This window comes from Exophiala mesophila, assembly GCF_000836275.1.
Source record: "Exophiala mesophila strain CBS 40295 unplaced genomic scaffold supercont1.6, whole genome shotgun sequence".
Taxonomy (NCBI): domain Eukaryota; kingdom Fungi; phylum Ascomycota; class Eurotiomycetes; order Chaetothyriales; family Herpotrichiellaceae; genus Exophiala; species Exophiala mesophila.
The window spans coordinates 1967169-1989769 of record NW_015622509.1 but is presented as its reverse complement, the minus strand read 5'-3'; the positions used below and the strand labels follow the sequence as shown (position 1 = coordinate 1989769).

Below are 22601 nucleotides of genomic sequence, written 5' to 3'. Positions count from 1 at the left end.
TCCCATGCGTGAAACCATGTCGCTTCTTTCGAAATTGGTGATGATGGGCGGAAATCCCACAACTGGATAGACGGTGAATCAATGATATCCAACAGATAGAGAGATCGTCGGGGTTGTCCTCGGAGCATTCTTTCACTGCCAAGGGGGGCTCACTAGGGTTAGAGGTCCATTGTACGATCGTTTGTGCAGACAATGTGCAGCCAAGTGTGTTGGACCATGCGTGCCATGTCCACTCTCGCGCTTCAACTCAACAAAACACGAGTTTGAATAACCAGGGAAGTGCTGTTTCGCCTGGAGTTGAGCCAATAGTGCTGAGGACATGAGTGTCACTTCGCAGACACAAGCCATAGGGCTCTCAATTTGGAGTTGTGACTATTGACTCAACTGTTGACTGATGGAGGCTGGCATCTGGACAGTGGAGGTTGAATACCTCCATGTTTTATTCCATTCCATGTCCACAGCCAAGGGCGGAGGGACGAGGGGGGACGAGGGGGAAACCACTCGGCCTTCCCGGGGCTCCAGACGGAGCGACCCTCGGGCCACCGTCCACGCAACATTTAAACAATATTGTCACTTAAAGTAGACGTCTTTAGCCCGCTGTGGAAGGCCCGAGGCGCCCGAAGGCGTCCGAAGGCTTCCGTCCTAATTGCCTGCAAGGGACCTGCTTTATGCTGCAGCGTGCCGCCTTCCCGCCTACTGAGTCACTGAAGTAATAACCATACAGCATTCACGGAAGGGCAATCGCTTGATAGTTTATTGGATCCTCTCGGCCCCTAAGTTAGACTAGTTACCCCCTAAGGTACAGAACCAGGTACCTCAGGTAGGTATCTACCACACACAGTACGGAGTAGTCTACCATGCCTATCTTGCTTCCCCCTGGGTATCTGTGCCTACTAGTACCGTAGCTGCCTGAACCACTACCGAAATGGGTTTCACAGATCCCAGGCAAAGCAAACATGAAATTGCATGCAAACCGCGACATCGTTGTTGCCTCGTTGGTGATGGTGAGCGGCAAATAGTTCCTTCCTCTCAGAACAAAGAACCAAAGGCCAACGCATCAGAAGGAGGCTCTTGCTCTGCTCTGCTCTGCTCTGCTCTCGCCCTCTCGCTCTTCCCTCGTCCCTCTTCCAAACTGCGCCCCAAATCTCTCCTTCATCCCATTAGAATTTTACCATCATCACCACCATCACCGATCCGTCGTCTATGGGAATCATTTTCCGTCATTCTAATGGCCTTGCCCTACTTCTCTCATCCCTCATCGAGTCAATGCCAGATATCTCAAGCCATACTTAAGCCTCCCCACATGGTGGACCGACAATCCGTCCCCACTGCAACATCTGGATGGACTCTTAACTGCTCATGGTGGTCAACGCACTGGAACTTGCCACATTTCCTTAAACGATCCGACATATCGATCCATCCAATATCCTCCCTGCCATTGTTCAAAACTCTCGAATCATCCCTCAAGCCTCAGCGGAGGCCAACATATCCGCACTAAGCGAGTGTTGCACCCTCTCTTCCCCGCTCAAGATCCGGTCGCCCTACTTTTGCACTCGTTCTTGACCCATCCTCTCCCCTGCTGCCGTCATTTCCGAACATCAAGATACCTTTTCCCACTCCCTCCTCATTGACTGAAGACCCTAAACAGCCACGCCGCTGTCGGTGCCGCTCTCCTCTTTGCTCCCTCAGCCTCGCCCACCGCCAGTCTTCCTCGGCCAGCCTCTGTCATTGCGCACGTCGCACCACACATCCACTAGGGTCCCGCATGCTGCCCATTCACCCACTCTTCACCATTTCTCCCCTAAATCTTCCGATTGGCTTGTCCTTGGTCAATCAGTCAGGCTCTTCTTGACGCTAACCACAACATCCTATCGCAACCTACCGTCCCTACGCATATTGTGTCGACGCATGCTGCTGAGGATTGTCAGACGCCGCTTCCCCCTCCCCGGCTGCATTGGCGTCTTAGTAGGCTAGTCGGACCCTTGAATTCGTCCTCTAGCTTCAACTTTCATCAGCGTACGTTGTTTGTTTGCTTCGTGCAACGACTCGTGGGCACAAAGCATTCAAGATTCTTTCTCTTGGGGTCATTCCACCATCAGGTCAGTTCCTCTTCCCCATCCCTATGATTCAACACACCTCCTCCGTTGAACTGCCTTCGACCTTTGCTTCACGCATCATGCTCTCAATCGTCATTCGTCCCTTGAATTCGCCACCTTCCTCCCCCCATGAGCTTCCACCCTACCATTGTTCTCGTACAAGTTCTTCCTCGATCCCACCTGAGAAGATTGTGTGGCCATTTCTGTCATCTCTGTCATCTCTAACCACCAGCGGACACTCACACGACAAGCTTCAATGCGAGCTGCCAACACCATACTCGTCTCTGGGCATGCCGTGCCGTCTTTCCAGCTCTCCTCTCTGACCTACCATGGCCACGACAACCGTCAACCCTATTTCCGGAACCCTGCTTCCTCTCCACCAGTCCTTCGCATTCATTCAATAGTGGGCACCGGACAGAACACTAACTCGACCTGGAAACAGAGCCATCTTCACTTGCCATCGTCGGTGCCCAGCCCGCTCCGCCACACTCACATTGCAATGGCAACTCCAGACCCTGAGGAGTTGGAGCGCATGCAACAGCTTTCCGACAACTACCGGCCTGTTCTTTCTGTATGATCTGCCCCACCATTGTTCTGACCTACTTGCTCTAATACTATCATAGGGACCCAAGGTCGGACCCAAGAAGCCCATTTCTGAACTTAGTAGCGAATATGCTCAAGCGGATCAAGCCTTTGTCATCAAGACCCGAGTATGACCTATCGACTACCTCTCATTTCGTGGCTGACCAGCCGCCCAGGCTCTCGAGCAAAGCCATATCTCATATCGCACCATCCAAGGCGACGGACAGTGTGGATGGCGAGGTGCGACTCAATGCCCCCTTGACTTGAAGCCTTTGCTGATCATCTAGCCGTGGTCTTTGCTTATTTCGAGATACTGCTCAAGTCTGGCGACGTTGGCTTGATCAACCAAGAAAAAGTTCGGCTGCAGTCATTCGAGCAGACGATGCGTGCCGTAGGTATCGACTACGATATCATTGTCGACATGTTTGACTACACATGGGAGTTTTTCGATGAGATTCTCAAGGCTATCCAGCAAGGCCAGCAGGATGAGGCTGTCCTTTTGCAGGCCTTGAACGATGAAAACCAATCAAACTCGATCATCTATCACTTCAAGGTAAGCCTTACCCGGCATTCACACCATGGACAATAGTTTAACAGCCAACGTAGATCATGACCTCAGCCTTTATGCAAGTTCAGTCCGAACGATACGAAAACTTTCTCGAGATGTCAGTGAATCAGTACTGCCTGACCAGGATCGATCCTGCAAACCAAGAGATTGACCATATTGGTTTGCAAGCTTTGACTGACGCCGTCATCTCCCCTGCCTATATCGCCGTTGAGGTATCTTATCTTGACCGGAGCGATGGCGACCAAGTCACTCCACATGCTTTTGTGCCCAACGCATCTCCAAGTTGGCCAACCATTCGTCTCATCTACAGACCGTAAGTTGATGGATTCACAATTTATTTAAAGTCCTGATTGACTCGTGTCACAGGGGTCACTACGATCTCATCTACAAGGACGACCCGGTCCAGGTGTTCCTGCAGACCCATGTCCCCCAATATGTCCCTTCCTACAGCAACGACCCATTTAGAGGAGACATGGACTCGTTGAACTATTCTGCCTTTCTTTTCCCGGGCTCAAATGTTATTTCCTCACACTCGGAAGCTTCGACAGCTTATACCGCACCAGCATCCAACTTCAGCGATCACTATGCGGTTGCTCCGCCCATCAGCATGCCAATGGCAGAGTCAGCCCACTCGTCCTATGTTTCTCCCGTCTCTTTCAGCGACGTGGACAGTCAGCAGCCCGCCCGAAATCGTACACTGACATATCGTGCTTACTCGGACCCGGTCATACAACAGCCGCGGAATAGCCATCACTTCAACTCGTCTCCCCATTCGCCTCAGCCGTCGCCCACATCGGACAATCACAGTGGTGGTCCTCAAGCCACAGCGACGGGGAAAGAACCTCTTGTGCGATACAACGAATATTGTTACAACTACAAGTTGGAACGTCATGAGAGCATCCCGCTCGACCCGGGTACGTTTGGGAGCTCGACGCAAAATCTGAATCATTTCACCAACTCTGAGTTCCAGCCTCAGATATGGAATGCCAAACATGAATACAACAAAATCGATTGATTCGTTGGTTGGTTGACTGACCGGAGCGAATGATCGCCGGGAGATGTCTCTTGCCTCTCCTGTGGCTAGTTCAGCCGCATGGAGATCCGGTTCCCTGCCACACGACCACTAATCATCAAGAGAGCCATGAACAGCTAGGAGGACAGGTGAGGGCGGGTTTTGTCAGACGAATCACAATGATACAGCAAAACAGTCTGAATGCTCAGGTGGGAGCTTGGCGTGCGACCATTTGGTACGCGACGCGGAGGCGGAGGGTCTGAAAATGGAAAGTCCTGAGACTGGATATTTTCATCTTTGTTCTCGTCAAAATGACAGCGCAGGACCGGGGCGCCACGTGAGCTTCGTGGGAAAATGCACCATAGATGGCTCATTTGTCAGGAGAGAAGTTCGCGGCCCCAGCCGTAGATTTACAGAATATGGCTCGAGACTGCGGATTTTGAGGGCACATGAGCAGGCTTGGCGTTGATGCATGGGGGATGTTTGCTGATGCCGGTGGTTAGTCCCGTTGATTAATGATGCCAACTGCTAATCCTTATCATTCTCACTCTGATCATTACCACTAAGATACCATCATCCTCGTAACTGGGGCCATTATTCTTGTCACCTTGTAAATCATCCATGAACATGGCCAAGTGACGAGTCATAGAGAGAAATGCACACATGGGGAGACAGGAGAGGCTGGGCGGCCCCTTGGGGTCGTATGCCTCGCACTCGTAGATTTCGGAACGAAAAGGATCCGCTACTTGGACAGGTAGTCGGTCGTGCACCGTGCATCGCCTGATCGATGGCGCGAGGCCAACGAACTCTTTCAAGAGCCTGCTGGCTCATCGCAATTGGCTAGGCTTGGCGACACTGAATGGTGGCATCTGTCGCTGGGCAGTGGCGTCCAAGGGGGTAGCTCCCACCATCACACCGCAAATTTGGAAGGCAACATGATTCTCAAAGGCCAAGGTCGGCTTCGCTGATGGTGTAGACGGCCGAGATTTCCTCTTTGCCGTTGGATCTCATTCGATTGATGTGGCGGGAAATCTGCACTGCAAATTCATCGGCGATGTGGGGGATGTGGGTTGGATTTGTGGCGGTTTGTTGGTCGCCCTTTTCGCGGTCTAACCATGTAACACTCTTGCCCTCGAGTCCGCACGCGATCACCCGACTAAACCCCCAGGAGAGAAAACCCTTTGTGAGGGGCGAGTAGGATGGCGACTTGATCTGTGTGGGGGTAAAGGCGAAAGTGGAGGCCATGTCCGGAGGAATCGAGTGGTCAAAAATGTTGAAACCAACTCCGTGGCTGGTGATGCCTCTGGAAACCTGGACTCCAATAGCACAGATCTTACGATCGGACCCCTTTATCCAGACTCCAGGATCATCAGTGCGGGTGGTGTCGCGCACACCGAAGGCTGCACAAGTGTGCATGACGCAGTCCTCCAGCATCTGGATCCAACACCGAGGGGAAATTCCATGACGTCGCAGGTCCGCCACAACATATCCTGTCAGCTGACCGGGAGCATGATAGGTCAAGAGGCCCCCACGGGGAGAGGCATGGAAGGTGGCAGCGCCCGATGCAGACAAAAATGCCTGTTGCGACGGCGAGATGGGGTTGGTCTGGAGGTGGCGACGACCGACTGTATAAGTGGGAGTGGTTGAGAAGGTGATGAGAGTTGGGTCTGGGGGATTTGGACTGCTGTGCTCAGCACCCGGGTTGTCAGTGGTGGCGGCGAAGGAGAGCGATGAAGAAGAGGATGATGTTGAGGTTGAGGTTGAGGTTTCCAAAGGGGCAGGAGCAAGATTCCTTTTCGTACGAGTGGTCTCGGTCCGTTTTGAAACAAAGTTGGGAAATGGTGCGGGTACGAGACCGGAAGGGTCGTTCGTTGGTCCCTTGATATCGACTCTGCTCTGGTCTGGTTCGCCGGAAACGCCACTTCGGAGGCTTCTCCTAGCTCGTAGACTGTCTTTAAAGTCAAAGTGCCGATGTAGAAGAGCGTCCTGCAAAGCTAAAGAGCGTACGTACGAGATGGGCTTCGTAAGATGTAAGTGGGCGAGACGCATTGCCGGAGCAGGTGGTTTTGGTTCCTCATGAGGTGTGAAGAAATCTTATCGAGGATGAACTAGAGGTAGAAGAGACCGCCAGAAAAGGTATAGCGTTGAAACTATGTGGATATGGTTGTGGATACGGGTGCAGATGCAGATCCGAGCAGTATCAAGAGTAATCGAGGCGCGGGCGCGCACGAGGCCGAGCGCGAGGTTGATGCATGACAATTGAGTCAAAGTGGTTGATTGGACACCAATGAGAGAATTGATGAGGATAGAGACTGAACGAGGGAGAAGGGCGAGAGAGTTGCAGACACGGAGACGAGGACCGCGTGCCACGTGAAGGTGGGAGTAATTGGAATACAAGGCAAGTGGTCTGGGTCAGGGTTGTTCCTTCCCCCGATCAGCCGAGGTTTGGACAGAAGGCACACATGTGAATTTGGTTGTGAAAATAATGAAGAAGGATTCAATCATACGATTTTGCACAAACGCAAATTCTAAATACAAGCCCACCACTGCCTAATCAGACTCACCGCCCATCACATCGTCGGTGTATCATCCAATCACGGTAGTGAGTAGTGATGTACAGCCTCTACATACTTGCTCGGATTGACCGAAGAAGCATGAATTTAAGATACTCACAGGTTGATTTGGTAAGCGTGCACATTACCGAATGACACGAGGTCGGCACCGGGGAGATCAATGGGCTTCCACTAGTGGGGGGCTCCTTCCTAAGTTGGGATATTGGTTCGTACCTGGGCACGCATTTTGGGCGGAAACGGAAAGAGCTCGGTCGGTGACAATGATCTGTACTCCGTACTCGTAGACTGTACTCTACTTAGCCACTTTAGAGACGCTGGGGAACCTGGGACGCTAACCAAACTCTCGGAGTTCACCAGCCTCGACGCTAACTTAAATCTTGCCATCCAGGTATCAGGAACTCGTCACGTCAGCATCATCCATGAAACCTGCAACGCAACACCTCTCCAGTCATCTTGTAACTTGGCATTCAACTCGCGCAATCACTTCAGCCCCTGGCGATCGACTAAGAATATCTCGTGCTGGATGTGTTGAGACTCTTCAATACGAGAAGAATATGGTAACTGTCAGAATACCCTGATGGCTGGTGACGTGATGAGTACAGCCTCATCTTGTCAACGAGTGGGAAGGTACTCACGATATTGTGTCGTTCTTGCTGTCCAATTCTGTCCTTCCGTACCTGCCTCTTTCAATCTGCTTTTGTCTGCTCCTGCCTGCCTTGACTGGTTCTGCCTGTTCTGCGTCGTCGTCTTCTTCTTCTTCCTCTTTTTCTTTTCCTTCTTCTTCTCGCCCCCATCCACAGCCCTACATATCCCTGTTCGATCACGCTACTCCATCTCCGTTTCGATCCCTTCCTTTGCCAATCAGGCTTATTGTCAAATTGATCTACTCGGCTGTTGTCGGATCCTCCTCGACATCCCCATACACGATATACGCACACCTGGCTTACCTGCTTCTACCGTCGCAACCCTACCCTCTCTAACGTCTAGTGTCTATATTGCCATCCATCCAATCCACTTACATGCAGGATATGGGTCTAGGGCGGCGTTTAATGCATCATGCATGGGACAAGGCTCTGTTGTAGACTCGGGACCTCAACTCCGTCCAACACTGGACTCTCTATGACCTGACATGACGTCCTCGACACGATCAATTCTCAACTCTACACTGCCCGAATCTGAGCCTTGTCCATTCTTCGCCTTGTGGCCAGTGTCCTCCTTCGTTATCCTCTCCTCTTGTGGTATATGCACCATGCCCTATTCAGGTAGAGCCCCGCCATCCTCCGCTCCGGCTGGACTAAATGTCTTGGTTCTTGCTTGCCATGCTCTGCTAAAGCCTTGCTCCGAGTCATCCCAGGGCCTATCCGATGTGGTGCTATCTGGCGTCCAGAGTCATACACAAACGGAAGAAACTAAAGTCATCAAGCCACTCAAAGATCGTCAGGTCAAATTGGGCCAGTCCGATCTACACAGGGATTATGGGATTAAGCCCTTGAGAAGTTTATTTCATCGATTTAATATCTTGGCTATAAAGTCAGGCATTTTGCCGCTCAACCCACATATCTGAGTTATAGCTCGTCCAAGATCGCGATATCAAAATCCTGTTGATAGTAGTTCCAGCAACTGATATTCTACTTCCAGTCATCCAGAGCCAATAGCGTTATCGAAACTGTCCATCTCCCTCCTCGTCACCCTCATATCCCTCAACCATCAAAACCTTGTTATTTGCCTTGACCATGAGTATCCCAAAGAATCAAGACTCACCATCCGGCAACACTCCTCGCTCGAGTACTTCCTCGTCATCTTCCGCCGCGGCCCAACCTCACACTCAAAGCCAAGCTCGCCGAGAGCAGACCACCCAAGCTGTCATATCAGAGGTTGGACCGTCCAATTCCGCTCAGCTTGTTCACTTCCATGTATCTTGTCACTGCTCTAACCTCCGGCCCTCTTAGTACTTGTCATATCTCGGACGCTATCTCGAAGACTCCCAAGTCACCTCTGCTCAGGGACGTGGCGGAGACAACCACCACCAGAACAAGTGATTCAGTCCTTGAACCCATCGCAATCGCAATGGCATGACCAGAAAGTCGTGACTGTTTCTTTTCATTTCAGTCATGTTTGATTGGCGCAAATGGTCGTGGATATTCAGCTACGTTAGACTCGGTCTCATTTCATGGACATGGTGGCATGTGAGGTCGAGATTCGGGCCCAGATCTAGACAGAGGTAGTGGATATTGAGATCTTTCATCGCAGGCTTGTATCAACAAGCTTCATTATGACAATCTGCACAGCGCACAAGCTGATCTTTGCATTTCTCAAAAATACTCTCTCGCATCAAAGTCTCGATATCGCCGCCTTGGTTGCTCTATCCTTTTCCTTACATCTGAAGCACCATCATACCATCCCTCCAAGAAGGTGCCATCGTTGCCAACAAGCCTTCCCCCTTGCTCATACACGTCAACATGAAAATAACCCTCGTGCCCGAGACTGCCAGAGTGCCCATACTTGACCTTGGGGTTATTCAAGGCCTGCACCATCTCATGGCCTTTCAACAGACATCCATGGTCACCCAGCCCCTGGAGAAAAGAATGGTAGACCTTTGCAATGGACAGGTGACTGTCGTCTTTGATGATTGCATGATTGGCCCACGTAACCACGGCCAACAATGTCAAACAGTGAATCACCGGTATACTTGCTAAGATAGCCGCTGCATACCTCCAAGTGACTTCGAGATACTGTGCGGCGATTGGCCGTTCAGCGCTTAAGACATACCTCCGATCTGCCGCGAATGAATCGTCCATGAATGACACAGCACCGATTGTGAACGAAGCGAGCTTGTTGGCCATGTCCTTGGTGCCCGGCGTACTTGCGAACCGTACATCAGATGCATTCGTGTACACTGCATACAGTGATTTGCCGTCTTGAGAAGGCCCATTCGCACTCCAACCCAAGGCTCCAGCCAACATCCGAGCAACTTCATCGGAAAACATGTATTCCCAGGTCAATTCCTTATTTCGTTCTTCCGCCTGCGAGACGTTGTTGCTGCAGGTGAAGTATCGAGCCTGTTCAACAAAGTATACGTCGTCTAGGTTGGTATCGCTTGGGTAGGATTCTGCTTGGAATGCAGTCACATCCACGCATCGATCTCCGCATGTTGAGTTCAGGTGGGATTGAACCAACAGTCCTCCCGGACCGGGTTGGGCTGGAAGAGTTAGATTGACGTCCTTGTCGCCATCGCGGTAAATAATGTACGGCATATTACCGTACTCTCCCTCAGTTACCCTGTAACCAGTACAGGATGACATGGAATCGATGTACCGATACGTGATGAGGCCACTAGATGTGTCGTTGGGATTATGATCCTGAAAGTAATACCGAGTGTGGCCGGCAAAGTCGGAGTAATAAGCCTGCGCGTATTCGACTTCAGCATTCCAGTCAAGCGGAGTGGTGACCACCCCACGAACGCCCCAGTTCTGAACTGCAGCCAGACTGGCGGGATAGTCATCGGTCAATAAAGCATCGAGCGATAAGATAGAGACCGTCCCTTTGGTAAGCAGGACGTACTTGGTCGACGTTTCGAGGTTGTAGTTGAGCCCAATGATGCCGACCAGCACCGTGACGGCCAGATGAGTCAGCAGCCATAAGACGCAATACACCTGAGTGCGTGATGGCCAGAATCGCGACCGTTCACTCCTGGCGTTGAAAAGCAGCTTGATCACATTAAGCAAGCTGTCGCATCCCATGACCAGGTCAAACGTCTCCAATGGCCGATACACCGCGGCCAGCATGCGCCACCGCATCAGTTTCGCATAGCTTCTGAGCGACGCGGCGAGATTGACACCCAGTAAAAGCGAGTTTGCCGTTGTCAGTGAATTGAAGACCCGGCGTTGCTGGACGCTGATCGTCAGCTCCCTCGTGTATGCATAGAGAATGCCAAAGTATGTCGAACATAGCACCAATGTGTTGAACCATTCTCCAACTGTCAGCCGTAGAAGACGTCTTCGTTGTCTTCGATGATTGTATTCTCGTGCCGTACCACGTGGATCCTTTTCGATCAAACTGTGAAGCGAAGGGTCGACGGAGCCGTACATTCGATTCTTTATCGTGCTCAAAGATGAATGTCGCCTTCTAGAGTCGTCTGCCAGTTCATCATGTTCGACTTGTGCGGGATGCGACGGCGAGGCTTCAAGGGGTTGCGGTCGCTGAGTTTGAACATCAGACTCGATAGGGAGGACAGTAGAATCTCCAGTCTCTGTATCGGCGTTGGGACCGGTTGGCTCAGCAAGAGGTCGCAACGAAGGCGAGGCTAGCAAGCCATCAGTGTCCTGTGCGGGTAGTTCTATTACAGGGAAAGTATCTTGAGTTTGCTCCTCGGTCGAGAGGATACGCGCATAAGCAGTTGAAGGATTTGAAGCCATGGTATTCTCGGTCTGAACCCTCCAAGCGCATAGCTATAACAATAAGATTGATCTATAAGTCCACATTGGGATTGCCTGGCTGTCAGAGGTATATCAAATGGATCTCCACAAGGCACCATCGTCGAGGGTGGAAGTCGGTGGCAATATGTACCCTGCTTTGAGTAAGGGCTCCCCGACTAAGTAGAGTCGAAGAGCACTCGCATACCATACTGTAAGAACATGTGGGGAAAGGTCCAGACTGAGACTGCGAACCGGTTAACCCCTGTCATGGGCTGCAGTACCATGTAGACGAATTAATAATTGGGTGTTGGCGCCGGACGAAGATGTCTTCCGTTAGAGCAAAGTATATCGCAGTATATAATCCTAGTTCTGAAGGGTCATGTCCATGGATGTTCTGCATGGTTAACGTTTGAGATCCACTTAGATTGGGGGCCAATTGAGGTCTCGAGGCTGGCATGACCCGTTGGGGGCCGGGCCAGGCCAGGTTCGTGAAGCTTGAACCGTTCACGGCCGTTTCATAAATTGGAGGAAATGGTAGATGAGGACTGGGTGCCTTAACCTTGTTAGGCTGAAGCCTTTGCAAAGCGACACGAGCGACATAGCGCTAAGCTTGTTTGATTCAAGTTGTAAAGCTGACAAACAAACCCCCGACCCTACTTGCCGAATAACGTGTCTGGCAGTCGTAGATACTGATCGATAAACATGGAGACGCCTATGGTTCATTCCCTGACATGGAGATCAAGTGATTTACATAACATAAGGTCGTATATTCCTCGACCTGCCTCTTCTTGGGCCCATGATTGAAGAAGATGATTGGAGTGAAAACAACGCATTCCCATCCGTTCTGACTGACTCGTATCTTGGAGACGCCAAAGACTTCAGAAACATATAGAGTTGAGTATTCGTTGTATTTTTCGACCGTGCTTACGGCCGAGTATGTGATCAAACACCGAGTTTGACCGTGTTTAGGAGAGCTGCTCTCGTGGCAATACTGCAGTCGTCACCGGGGTGATCCTTTTCAATTCGTGAGGCCGTGAACAGGCCCTCCCAGTACGAGGCAGTTCCACGTGATTCAAATGTTCGCCCCAGGTGCTCAGATACAGAGCAGACTGCAATTCAACCCATGGCCGTTATTCATCGGGCCATTGATTCTGCCTTCAGCCCCTGCTGTTTCCATTCCAACACAGCGGTCTGCGGTCAGAACGCTCCATATCGTGTAGCTTAGTGCCCAACATGGTAGACGTGCTGGCTGTGATCGAAGAGCGGAATGGCTAACGCCCAGACCTGACAAGATTTTGGGAGGCCCATTGGGAAATTGTTGGCAGTTTGACCGTCTTGATGAGTAGATGGGCGAGAGACTTATGTGAGAATGTCACCACCATGATCATCTCGCAGAGGGTCTCGGAACGAAGCTGGGCGGTGGTGTCTTGCTCGATTCTTCCGCTCTTCCTGTCAACGAAGGCCATTGCCGGGTCATCTGTTGTTTGAAAAATATACGGTGTCCTGGAGTCTTTATTTCTCTTTCTCTTCACGGGTCTCTGGGGCTGCCGCTGCTTCGTCGGCCATGACTGTGAATCCAAGATTCTTCCACTCATCTTTGGCCATCAGACCCTTGTCCATCCTGCACCCCAAGTAGTCTTTTGCAATCAATCTGCATTCGTCTGTATTCCTTCCAGGAGGGTTTTGCCGTCGCAGGCATCGGAGGTAGCTAGAAATGAATGATTTGCATTCCGCATCGTGATCGAGTGGGAATGAACCTCGTTCCGGTGGTGTGGGTTTGTAGTTGATGGCGCCTCCACCAGGAGCACCAAATCCCGACATATCTATTATGCAGGAATAGCCAGACCTGTCACGTACCGAGAGCGGTGAATTGCGCCTTCGTTCGTGGCGATTTTATGGTTGAAGATGGCAGAGGTCTGCGTGGAGTGACAAGTTTATAAGCTTCAATTTAGACCATGGTTCGACCATGATCACGTGATATGATGGACCGCATTTAATTATGGGTTGCAACAACTAGATCCAGGTGCCCCTAGGCCTTCTACTGCATCGTGGTTGTGATGGAGTTTCATTTCATCCAATTTCATTTCTAATATAAAGGTTCCTAGATTACAATGATTGGCCCAGCCTAACATCTTCTCCAGTCGTCCTTTCTCGACCTCGGTATAGGCCATTGTGGATTCACATTCGTGAGCGCATGAACGGCGAGAATGTATCGACAGATCAGGGGCAAGAATACCAGAAGGGTCACTGTACTTCATCGTCAGCGTCTTGTCAATCACGAGACACGAAAATTAGATTAGATAGACGGTCTCTATCAGTTCTCCAAGGTGATGTATGTTCGACATGATGATTCCGAAAGAACACAGCGAATACATATGATATCATCATAAAGGAAGGCAAAAACGAAGAGGGGAGACAAACCTTTTGGCTTTAGGAAACCCCGAAAACTAAGATCATACCTAGAGCAGAAAACAGCGAGTTAGCCCTATCGAACTCGTATGACATTGACGAGTAGCTAGGTGGAGATTGATGCATCTAATCAGGCTATTAGTACTCTGTCAGTAAGGAAATGGATCAAGGATGATCAAGACTTACCTCATTAAATCAGAATTTTCAGTGTATGTGCGTTCATTCCCAAGCGAATAGCTCGGTTCAAACAGTGTGAATAGTGTTCATCATAAGATGCGTTTTGGTTAGAAAGGATGGAGTGGTAAAGTATTACCTGAGATCTGTCAGTATGAAAATACTACCAAGCAAGTCTCTGAACAAATGTCCCCAGTCTCTTGAGCAATCAGCTGACGAGTTCTCAACAAGTGTCACATTCTCTCATGCGCCCACAGGATTTGTACGTCCTGCTTGAAAAGACGCATGAAGATGCACACGTAGTCTGTCCGCCCGTTCGTTCAAGTGTTCGTCATGGAAAGAGGAGATGGGGAAGAAGTTCGAAGGGAAGAAGTACCTAGACAACTCTCATGTTAGTTGGGTTTCCAAAACGACTTTCAAGAGTATGCGAGTTGGTGTTTCGGATTCAGACAAGGCTGAAACTTGTATTTGACAGATTCCACATGATATATTAAGTCTGAGGAATGCCTTACGTGTCGTATAGTCATCACAAAAACAGTCGGGGGAGGGAAGATGATGAAGGTCGTACCTTTTGCAAAATCATGAGAAGATCTTTCACTGCCACAAACGCGGCAAGATTCACGAACCTACATCAATCTTTCTCGGTCAGCTTGGCCCACACACAGAGTCGCAGGATCGAGGGAGAGTTGGAGTGTTGTCAGCGTAATTCTAGAGTAATGTTTGTTCCTCAAAGATGTTTATGATCTCGGAGTTGGATTGTGTATGTTCATCATTCGAAGTGCTCGAAGCAAGGGTTAGCTTACCATGGAAGCGACGCTGAAGAAGAGATGGTGCAAGCTTTAGCTGCAAAAGGGGAAATCATTGCAGTTGGTCAAAGATCATTGCGTAGATGGATGAGATGTGAAGGAAGGTCACTCAGTTGCAGTTAAAGGATAAATTTTGTTTGGAGAGAATGCCAAGACATTTGAGAGACTCACAGGGTGTAGGTAGTTTCGGTCCTCACACATGGCAGGCTAGACTTTCACTGCCTATGATAATGGAACAAAAAACTAAGTAGTGTAGATGAAGAGAATACCTTTACTGAAGCCAAAAAGATGTCGACGCCTATAGAAGCGGGGAAAAGTTGCAGAGTATATATTTCAGTGCTGGATTTAACATCACAATTCAAGGGAGGATGGCCGAGTTGGTTATGGCGTCAGGTTAAGGCCAAAGTCTTGACACTACGTTTCCTGATGGGAGCAATCCCTCGTGGGTTCAAATCCCACTCCTCTCAAGTGAACTTCACATGGATTTCTTTTTTGGCCGATCTTGGATATGTCCCAAGTGGTATATCACCGCAGTTGTATGATGGGCACAAAACCAGTGCTTGTGCTCTCTCAGTGATATTTTTTGCTAGTAATGTGAAATCAGCTTTCCATACCATCAAACTGCGGTTTGAATTCATGTGCCTGTCGCTAACTTAAGTTGTCGAACCTATGCACGCATTGAGGTACCCGACTGTCGTTTCACCATCTCCTTTCTTTCCCGCCACAATGTTTACTGCCCCAGGGATTGAACAAGTACCCTACAACAATGTCACACCGTTTCATCCCATCTATTCATCCATGAAGCTTCATCACTATGCATGAACCTAATACGAAGTACCTATTCGTATACTACATTTGCCAGATAGGATCTTGCTCGGCCCGTCGGAATTCCGTCGGTAGCAAGTTCTCGACAACGATCGACCCTGGCACGAGTTTACATTGGTCGATGCATCCTGGATGTCCCACGAATGGTTCCTGCCGAACTGTAGCGAAGAAATTCGGCCGACTTGAGAGGGGCATGCACTAAGCTAGAGGGAAGTTTACGGTACTTCTGCTGATAGTCTCTGGGGAAGGATTAATTGAGTATGGAGAAGCTGCAGGTTAATCTCATGAATCCTCGTGAGTCAGGTGCTGTCATCTCTCGGTCCAGGGACCGAGCAGCGCAGTGAGGCGTTGTTGACATCGCAAAACGGCACTACGGATCTTCGGCTCACGAGAGGAAAGCAGGGTAGATCTTGAATGCTGATTCCATTTTGCTGTGTTATATAGTGACCTGCTATCCACGGACGCCGGCTATCGAACTTTTGGTCATTCCATTGTTGAAACAGCTCTGTGAATTCCCGCGAGACGCAATACCATTCATCATTATCTGTAAACATGCTTGACGAAAACGCTCTTCGATACCGAGATCTAGGTCCGATTGACTGTTCAACAAGTATTAACTTGGATAAGCTGAAAGGCAAGACCGTCCTGGTCACTGGAGGTGAGCGGCCTCTTAAATGCCCTGACATTGGAGTTCGAGGCTCTGATCTGTGATAGGAAGTAGCGGATTGGGCTTTGCCTATGTCAAAGCATACAGCGAGGCAGGGTAAGGCCATCCACCTTGATCAGACATGGCGTGGTTGACCACAAGATTGACATTCACTTAGAGCAACCGTGATCAATGCTGATATCAAGGACATTGCAAACGATGTCAAATTGTCCGGGTGGGTGCCCCTTTGGTGAGGCCAGGATATGGATAAACGATCTAACCTTCCTTTTCAACCAGCGTCCACTATACCAATTGTGATGTTCGATCATGGGCGGACCAGAAGAAAGCGTTCCAACTAGCAGCATCCAAGTCCGCCAGTGGTCTCATTGACATCGTTGTTGCAAATGCTGGCATCTCGGGAAATGATCACTTCTTGATGGGTCGTAGGTCAAACCACAACCCAGTCGTCGAATATCATCACAAATGTTGACAATGATATCTTTGATAGTCGACGCCGCCGATGTTCAGGAGCCTGACATGCGAATCGTCAACATCGATCTGATCGGCGCCATGTACACCATCAGGCTGGCACTGAACAATTTCATCCTGCACCCAGAGACCGGTTCGACGAACAAGTGTTTGATCATCAAGGCTAGCCTGGCGGCATATGTGGACACGCTTCCATCCTATGGGTCTGCGAAATTCGGACTTCGAGCTGTCATGAGGGCTCTGCGTAATAAAGACTATTGTCGAGTCAATCTGGTCGCACCTTGGTGAGGATCAAAGCCTCATCTCATCCTAGCAGATAAGGTCCCCCGAGTTAACATGACTACTAGGTTCATCCATACCCCCATCATGACAGACGAGGTTGCTGGTGTACTTGGTGCTCAGCTCAAGAAGCAGGATTCGGATTTCGCCCATGTTGAAGATTCGGTTCATTGTGTCCTCCGCATTTCCACTGACGAGTCCATCCATGGTAGGTTAATACTTTTATTCTGAGTTGATAACAACTTCGTAGTTTGCTGATCTCGGTGCAGGTCGTGCGTTTGGAATCATTCCGCGACAGCATGCAAAAGAGGGTTACATCGATCTGCAACAGGATGAGTTTAAAAAGGATGATGCTGTGATGCGTCATTTGCAGGCTGCGGTTCTTCAGGTTTCACACCGAAAGTGATATGGTTCTCCAGCCAGGAAAAGCCGGGCGATGTGGGATGGATAAATCCACAGTTTAGTCTTGAAGATTGCGCCGAGTCGCGTATCGCTTGACTGCTCATTCACAAAATGAAGAAACCGGAAAGACTGTGCTGTGCATGCTCAGGAACATCAACTTTTGTATTCGTAATTCTATTGCGGTAAATCAGACCATAGAACCTGGTTGGGCCTGTCGACTACTCGAACCGGGCCGGTCGTCATCAACTGTTGCTTCGGTAGCCTCTCGCTGATCCGGTAATCCACCGCCAGTAACGACTTGATCAAGCTCAACCTGTGTACGACGAGATGTTTTGGCGCTGTCCCAGCCTTCATCCCCCACGTAGTTTGCACGACCAACTCCGAGCCAGAACGCCCGATCCCGACTTCTCGCTCCCCAGGCCCAGCCCGACCCTGTCCGGATAGGTAGATGGTACCAGCGGAAGCCAAACCAGGCAGTGAATATTCCGATCAGAGAGCCTGAGATGATGTCGAATCCGTGATGTCGATAGTCATACCACCGTGACACTGAAATATATAGGGCTGCACCAACGGGGATGAAGACGAGGATGAGTAGATAGATTGGAGGAGCAGCTGATTCGTTGCGCGGAGGCAAGTTCTGTCCGAGGGTAGTTCCACCGGGAGATGTTGGTCGTTGGGATTTGTTGGATCCTTTTGGATCGACTTCGTCTTCCTCGTCGAAAGTGGAAACAAATCGACGACTGGTGGAGGACGAGGGAAGGAAAGGGATCTGGACGGCGAATTTGGCGCAGAGGAAGAAGGTCAGATACAATAGACCAGCCCAGCTGAAGCTCGAATGACCTGATGGCCAACTGGCAAAGGCATTTCTCATCTTATCCGCATCTGTACTTCGACAGATGTGCCAATCCACCATAATAGGAACCGCAGAGTCCAACGAAGACCCCAGACCTCCTACCTGCCATCTGCGAATAGATTCTTCACTGGTGTCTGGGTCGCACACGGCCAGCGTAAACGGTCGAGGTTTACCAGACACATCCTTCAGTCCCTCGGTGATCATAAAGGCGCTTGCCAGGGAAAGTCCAAGACCCATCCATGCCGTATTCCATTCCCAGATCTTTCTGCGCCAAATGAGGGCTTTGGGGGTGTTGTGATGAGCCGTCGGACCGGGGATGAGAATTAAAGAGACGAATGCGGTGATGACACCTGGGACAACCAAGACGATAACCAGGAGAACACTAACGGTGACGGTGTCTTCGCTATAGGGGAAAGAAATAGTAGGATCTTGCAGCGAAAATGCATGTCTTGCTCCGTCGATTTGATTGAACGCACCGCCAACTGCTGCGATACCCCTGCAACATGTATTAGAATCAATTTTAAAGGGATATTCGGTGATGCAGCATACAGTATCAAAATCCAGTCGATGATATACGACAGGAGCAGACGTTTGGACAGACGACGAGCGCCGGCCTTGAGCGTATTGACTGTTCTGGCGGCGGCGACCATATCGGGGCCAAAACAATGAAAAGGGAAATGGGACACGCGACAGTGAAGTCAGGCTGGGGGAGCGAGAAAACAAAAGTGCAAGGTCAAAATCAAGGGTGATCAATTAGCGGGGGATGTGATCGCCATTTATTTAGGACTGTCAAGAGTAACAGCACTGTCGTCACTGCTGAACTCAGCTAACAGTGGGCTTGGTTGAACCTTAAGAGGGAGTATCCGTCACCGAGATGGAACTGATATGGATGACACTCGATGTTTATGTACAATACATTCTGTATGCATAACAGGGCCTGTGTTGCGTAGGCGCCCAATTTTAACCCTCCACAGCCTCAAACTTCCTTCGGACTTTCGGGCGCTACAGTTGAGTCCTTGGGGACGCCCAGGCCTTTTCACGGGTCCGAGCATCACTCTGAAGCCAACTAATCTCTTCAAGCTTTGGCGAGTCAATCCGTATCACCTTGGCAATGGCCCTATCGAATCGGAAACTCCCCTCTCGAAACGCATAGGATTTCAAAGCCCATTCCTGATGACAGAGGTGCAGTTACTCTGTACATACAAGCGAAGTGGATTGTCGATCTTGAGGTTGCATGGGGGCTGTGCATAAAGTTTGGCTGGCCTGACAAGATATTGTGGATGGATGATGCACGAAAATGTTATATACGCTGGTATCAACTACATAAGAACTTGCATCAATTATTCTATTGCGATTTGCTTTTGTTCGAGGCTGAGAGGAGCGCCAAACAAGGTTACATATCCAGATTTCAATCCTTCTGCAGGTTTACTTTTTTCCGTCCAAATCAGTGTAAAAGTCCCAACCAAAGGATTCTGAGGGATCGTTGAATCGTAACTTTTTGTCCAATCCATCGATCTTTTTGACATCTTCGGCATCGAGTTTGAAGTCACCCTCAAGGTTGGCTTTGATCCTGGTTGGAGTCTTGGATTTAGGGATCACGCTGTGTCCTTTTGCGATCCCCCAGGCGAGGGCCACCTGTGCACCATTCTTTCCATATTTCTTCCCAATCTCCGCCAGGACGGGGTCGTCAATCAACTTTCCAATGTCTTGACCTTTTGTGTAGATTTCATTCGAGTTGCCAAAGGGAGAATATTGGGTGATGTGGATGCCCTTGGACTTGTGGAACTCGGCAAAGTCTAGTTGTGCGAGATAAGGGTGCATCTCGAGTTGATGAGCTGCAGGTACAATTGAAGTTTCCTTCAAAAGTCTTTCCAATTCAGCTTTGGAGAAATTACTGATTCCAATAGCCCTGACTTTGCCTTTTGATACGAGCTTCTCCATGGCTTTGTAGGTGTCGACATAATCGCTGTCACCAGTTTGAATCTTGTCGTCCTTCTTGGGGAACAATTGGTCGCTCCTGGCAAATGGGCTAGGCCAATGCATCAAGTAGAGGTCAATGTAATCGGTTTTGAGATCTTTCAATGATGCATCAACTGCCTTCTCTACATCATCCGGGTGATGGGAATTGTTCCATAATTTGGTGGTGATGAAAATCTCGCTGCGTGGCACACCACTCTTCTCGATACCCGCCGCTACTCCAGGCTCTGTACCATATCTGGATGAAGTTAGTTGGCTAGGAAATGGATTGAAGTCGATTGACTCACATGCGTGCAGTATCAATATGTCGATAGCCAGCTCGTAGAGCATGGTACACGGCTTCTTCTTGGGCACCTTTGTCCTGCCATGTTCCAAAACCGATCAGAGGAATCTCTGCACCGGTATTTAATTTTGCTGTAGACTTGTTGTATGCAGACATGGTTCTTGTTTGGCCTGTAATATGTCGAGATATCTGTGATAAACGGGAGGTCGAATTCTTGCTGGTTCTTGATAGCATGTTTGTATCTATGAGCGTCAAGAAGTTGCACGGACAACTGCGACAGAAAGACGTCGAAGCATCAAAGTTGGTATGAGATCATGGAATGAGATTTTACAGCTTGTGAACAGCCACAGTGACCCAATCAATCAGTTTGAAAGCGTCTGGTAGGTTGATAGATGATGCTATGGGAGGTTATTCTGGGGTAAGTGACATCACGCGATTGCCGATTGTCGAGTTTGAATAAAAGTTAGTGAAGATAAACCACACATTTTCCTAATTGGGCAGTTATGCCGACCTAAAATGGGAATTCATCCGTGATTGGGCAGATAGACGGACGGGTAATCATGTGACTCTACGGACACAAACTCCTCGCGATAACAACACATCTTTCTGTATCTCTCCCTCGTATTATCAGTGAGTCCATGTCTAGGTCTCAAAACTACCTTGTTCAACGGTCTAGATCGTGGTGCGCTGACATAGTTCGATGGAATGTTACTTTTGTGTCGTATACATTCAACATTCTTCGTTGTCATGGAGCTCCTGACATTTGGGAATGGGTTCAGCCTCGCTGAATACCCAAAACAACAACAGGACCATTAATGATAAAGCCACGTTGAGATCAATCGTGCTTCGGAAGTTGGTATGTAATGCTACGCCTTGAATCGTGAAATCTCTTTCAGCCTTGTCGACGTTGCCTGTGATATCTCTCTCAAGACCAAGCAAATTTGCTTATCCGCCATGTCGAGTCCATTAAACGAGCCTACACCCAACGCTCCACCCCTCGGGGTTGTGCCGATGCCTCGTTGGTCAAATTGGGTAGGGTGTGCTAGAGTTGTGATCGCCGTCTTGGTACTTGCCTTCACCGCTGCAGCAACGGCGATTTGTGGTGGATACACTGGGTTTGGATTTGCCCTCTTCACAGTAAGTGATATATCTATCCGAAAGGCAGCTGGTGTTGATATACTACAAGTCTTCTGCAACGCTCCTCATCTTTGTTTATTACTACGTCTGTCTCTCTTACAAACCTCGGCTGTACAATCGCTGGGTGATTCTCGGACTTGAAATTTTTGGCGTCGTCTTCTGGATAGTTGCCTTCGCCTTGTTGGCAGATTGGACTGCTTTCTACAATGCAAACAATTGGTGGCTCAACTACTACGACGACAACTATGATTATTCCTGGGAATACCCATACACCAACGACAAGTCTCGACACTCGGGTCGCTTGGGAGGGAAATATCGAGCCGCAATTGGTCTGGCTGGTACAGCTGCTGGTCTTGGTGCTGTCGAGTTGTAAGTCAGCCTGAGGCATGGAAGTGAATTTCTATCCGATTTCTGATTCTGCACCAGTGTCCTTTTCGCTGTCACGCTCGTCATCTTCGGTTTATCGCTTCACAAGCAGCGACAAGAGGCTCGTACTGCATCTACAGCGCCTGCAGCCACCACAGAACCAACCACATCGACTGTGGAGACCAAGGATGTTGAGGTTGGGCAAGAATAGTCATTACACGTGTGGTACAGACACCAAACTGGACTTTGTGGTGATATTGGGGGCATGCACGTGATCTGGCATCGACCTGGTTGTTTGCTGGATGAACATTTACAAAGTGCAAGCACGGCCATTTGACACGATTGGGCTGACTCTGAACCAGCTATTTCTTTGAATTCCAGCCAACCATGTTTCAGGCATATGTTGAGACCAACAGACTTTGTCCATGGCAGTTGACCACGAGGTCAAGAAACATGTCCGTGTTCTCCTATTCACGTGACCCGGACATGATCTCGGATCCGATTTCTCCTCCTCCTTTCTCCGGAATTAGCGTCTTGGTGATACTCTTGTCTCAAATTTCATTACCAAATTCATCAAAATTTTCGTGTTTCTCTGACGCCAACTCATTGCAATCAAGTGCTCGGACACTCTTTGATTCGATGGCAAGGTAAGCCTTTTTCCCCGAGGTCCACGCTTTAGACTATTTGCTCCGCAAAACGTGATGTCCAA

At 49.5% G+C, this 22601-nt stretch overlaps 8 protein-coding genes and 1 non-coding gene across 10 annotated transcripts; 4 read left to right on the top strand and 5 right to left on the bottom strand.

Annotated features, from left to right (window-relative positions):
* The first annotated feature begins 1698 nt into the window (after window positions 1–1698).
* PV10_08597 lies at window positions 1699–4806 on the top strand. 2 transcript variants are annotated; one of them, XM_016373636.1, is made up of 7 exons: window positions 1699–2099; window positions 2539–2667; window positions 2720–2806; window positions 2855–2918; window positions 2966–3231; window positions 3285–3559; window positions 3613–4806. In XM_016373636.1, exons 2-7 carry the CDS (start codon window positions 2596–2598, stop codon window positions 4259–4261), a joined length of 1413 nt encoding a protein of 470 aa, XP_016220547.1. In that variant the 5' UTR covers window positions 1699–2099; window positions 2539–2595; the 3' UTR covers window positions 4262–4806. The 2 variants fall into 2 exon arrangements, with proteins under 2 accessions (XP_016220547.1, XP_016220546.1); XM_016373635.1 differs by lacking the exon at window positions 1699–2099 and having other exon boundaries at window positions 2121–2667.
* PV10_08596 (lipoyl(octanoyl) transferase) lies at window positions 4697–6316 on the bottom strand. The gene has a single exon (XM_016373634.1). The coding sequence runs from the start codon at window positions 6305–6307 to the stop codon at window positions 5201–5203; it is 1107 nt and encodes a 368-aa protein (XP_016220545.1). The 5' UTR covers window positions 6308–6316; the 3' UTR covers window positions 4697–5200.
* Window positions 6317–9143: 2827 nt separating this feature from the next.
* PV10_08595 (uncharacterized protein) lies at window positions 9144–11246 on the bottom strand (the record flags this gene model as incomplete). Its single annotated transcript, XM_016373633.1, has 1 exon — window positions 9144–11246. The coding sequence occupies one exon, from the start codon at window positions 11244–11246 to the stop codon at window positions 9144–9146; it is 2103 nt and encodes a 700-aa protein (XP_016220544.1).
* A 1512-nt stretch (window positions 11247–12758) lies between these two features.
* On the bottom strand, window positions 12759–13067 carry PV10_08594 (uncharacterized protein; the record flags this gene model as incomplete). Its single annotated transcript, XM_016373632.1, has 1 exon — window positions 12759–13067. One exon carries the CDS (start codon window positions 13065–13067, stop codon window positions 12759–12761), a length of 309 nt encoding a protein of 102 aa, XP_016220543.1.
* Window positions 13068–14997: 1930 nt separating this feature from the next.
* Window positions 14998–15102, top strand: PV10_08593. The gene has a single exon. It is a non-coding gene; the product is annotated as a tRNA-Leu (tRNA).
* Window positions 15103–16012: 910 nt separating this feature from the next.
* PV10_08592 (uncharacterized protein) lies at window positions 16013–17280 on the top strand (the record flags this gene model as incomplete). Its single annotated transcript, XM_016373631.1, has 7 exons — window positions 16013–16118; window positions 16175–16223; window positions 16285–16341; window positions 16404–16549; window positions 16615–16879; window positions 16943–17082; window positions 17144–17280. The coding sequence occupies 7 exons, from the start codon at window positions 16013–16015 to the stop codon at window positions 17278–17280; spliced, it is 900 nt and encodes a 299-aa protein (XP_016220542.1).
* On the bottom strand, window positions 16917–18989 carry PV10_08591 (uncharacterized protein). Its single transcript, XM_016373630.1, has 2 exons — window positions 18679–18989; window positions 16917–18625 (listed from the first exon to the last, which is right to left on the bottom strand). The coding sequence occupies exons 1-2, from the start codon at window positions 18777–18779 to the stop codon at window positions 17464–17466; spliced, it is 1263 nt and encodes a 420-aa protein (XP_016220541.1). The 5' UTR covers window positions 18780–18989; the 3' UTR covers window positions 16917–17463.
* Window positions 18990–19410: 421 nt separating this feature from the next.
* Window positions 19411–20816, bottom strand: PV10_08590 (uncharacterized protein). Its single transcript, XM_016373629.1, has 2 exons — window positions 20394–20816; window positions 19411–20344 (listed from the first exon to the last, which is right to left on the bottom strand). Exons 1-2 carry the CDS (start codon window positions 20621–20623, stop codon window positions 19555–19557), a joined length of 1020 nt encoding a protein of 339 aa, XP_016220540.1. The 5' UTR covers window positions 20624–20816; the 3' UTR covers window positions 19411–19554.
* Window positions 20817–21343: 527 nt separating this feature from the next.
* On the top strand, window positions 21344–22345 carry PV10_08589 (uncharacterized protein; the record flags this gene model as incomplete). The annotated part of the gene is made up of 3 exons (XM_016373628.1): window positions 21344–21526; window positions 21576–21895; window positions 21953–22345. 3 exons carry the CDS (start codon window positions 21344–21346, stop codon window positions 22101–22103), a joined length of 654 nt encoding a protein of 217 aa, XP_016220539.1. The 3' UTR covers window positions 22104–22345.
* Between the last annotated feature and the right edge of the window lie 256 nt (window positions 22346–22601).

Coding starts and splice junctions, on each gene's coding strand:
- PV10_08596 (XM_016373634.1), bottom strand. CDS start 6,307: ATGCGTCTCGCCCACTTACATCTTACGAAGCCCATCTCGTACGTACGC.
- PV10_08597 (XM_016373635.1), top strand. CDS start 2,353: ATGCGAGCTGCCAACACCATACTCGTCTCTGGGCATGCCGTGCCGTCT. Junction 2,668..2,719: donor ACTACCGGCCTGTTCTTTCT/GTATGATCTGCC, acceptor ATACTATCATAG/GGACCCAAGGTCGGACCCAA. Junction 3,560..3,612: donor ATTCGTCTCATCTACAGACC/GTAAGTTGATGG, acceptor CTCGTGTCACAG/GGGTCACTACGATCTCATCT.
- PV10_08590 (XM_016373629.1), bottom strand. CDS start 20,623: ATGCTATCAAGAACCAGCAAGAATTCGACCTCCCGTTTATCACAGATA. Junction 20,345..20,393: donor CATATTGATACTGCACGCAT/GTGAGTCAATCG, acceptor AACTTCATCCAG/ATATGGTACAGAGCCTGGAG.
- PV10_08591 (XM_016373630.1), bottom strand. CDS start 18,779: ATGGTCGCCGCCGCCAGAACAGTCAATACGCTCAAGGCCGGCGCTCGT. Junction 18,626..18,678: donor ATCGACTGGATTTTGATACT/GTATGCTGCATC, acceptor TACATGTTGCAG/GGGTATCGCAGCAGTTGGCG.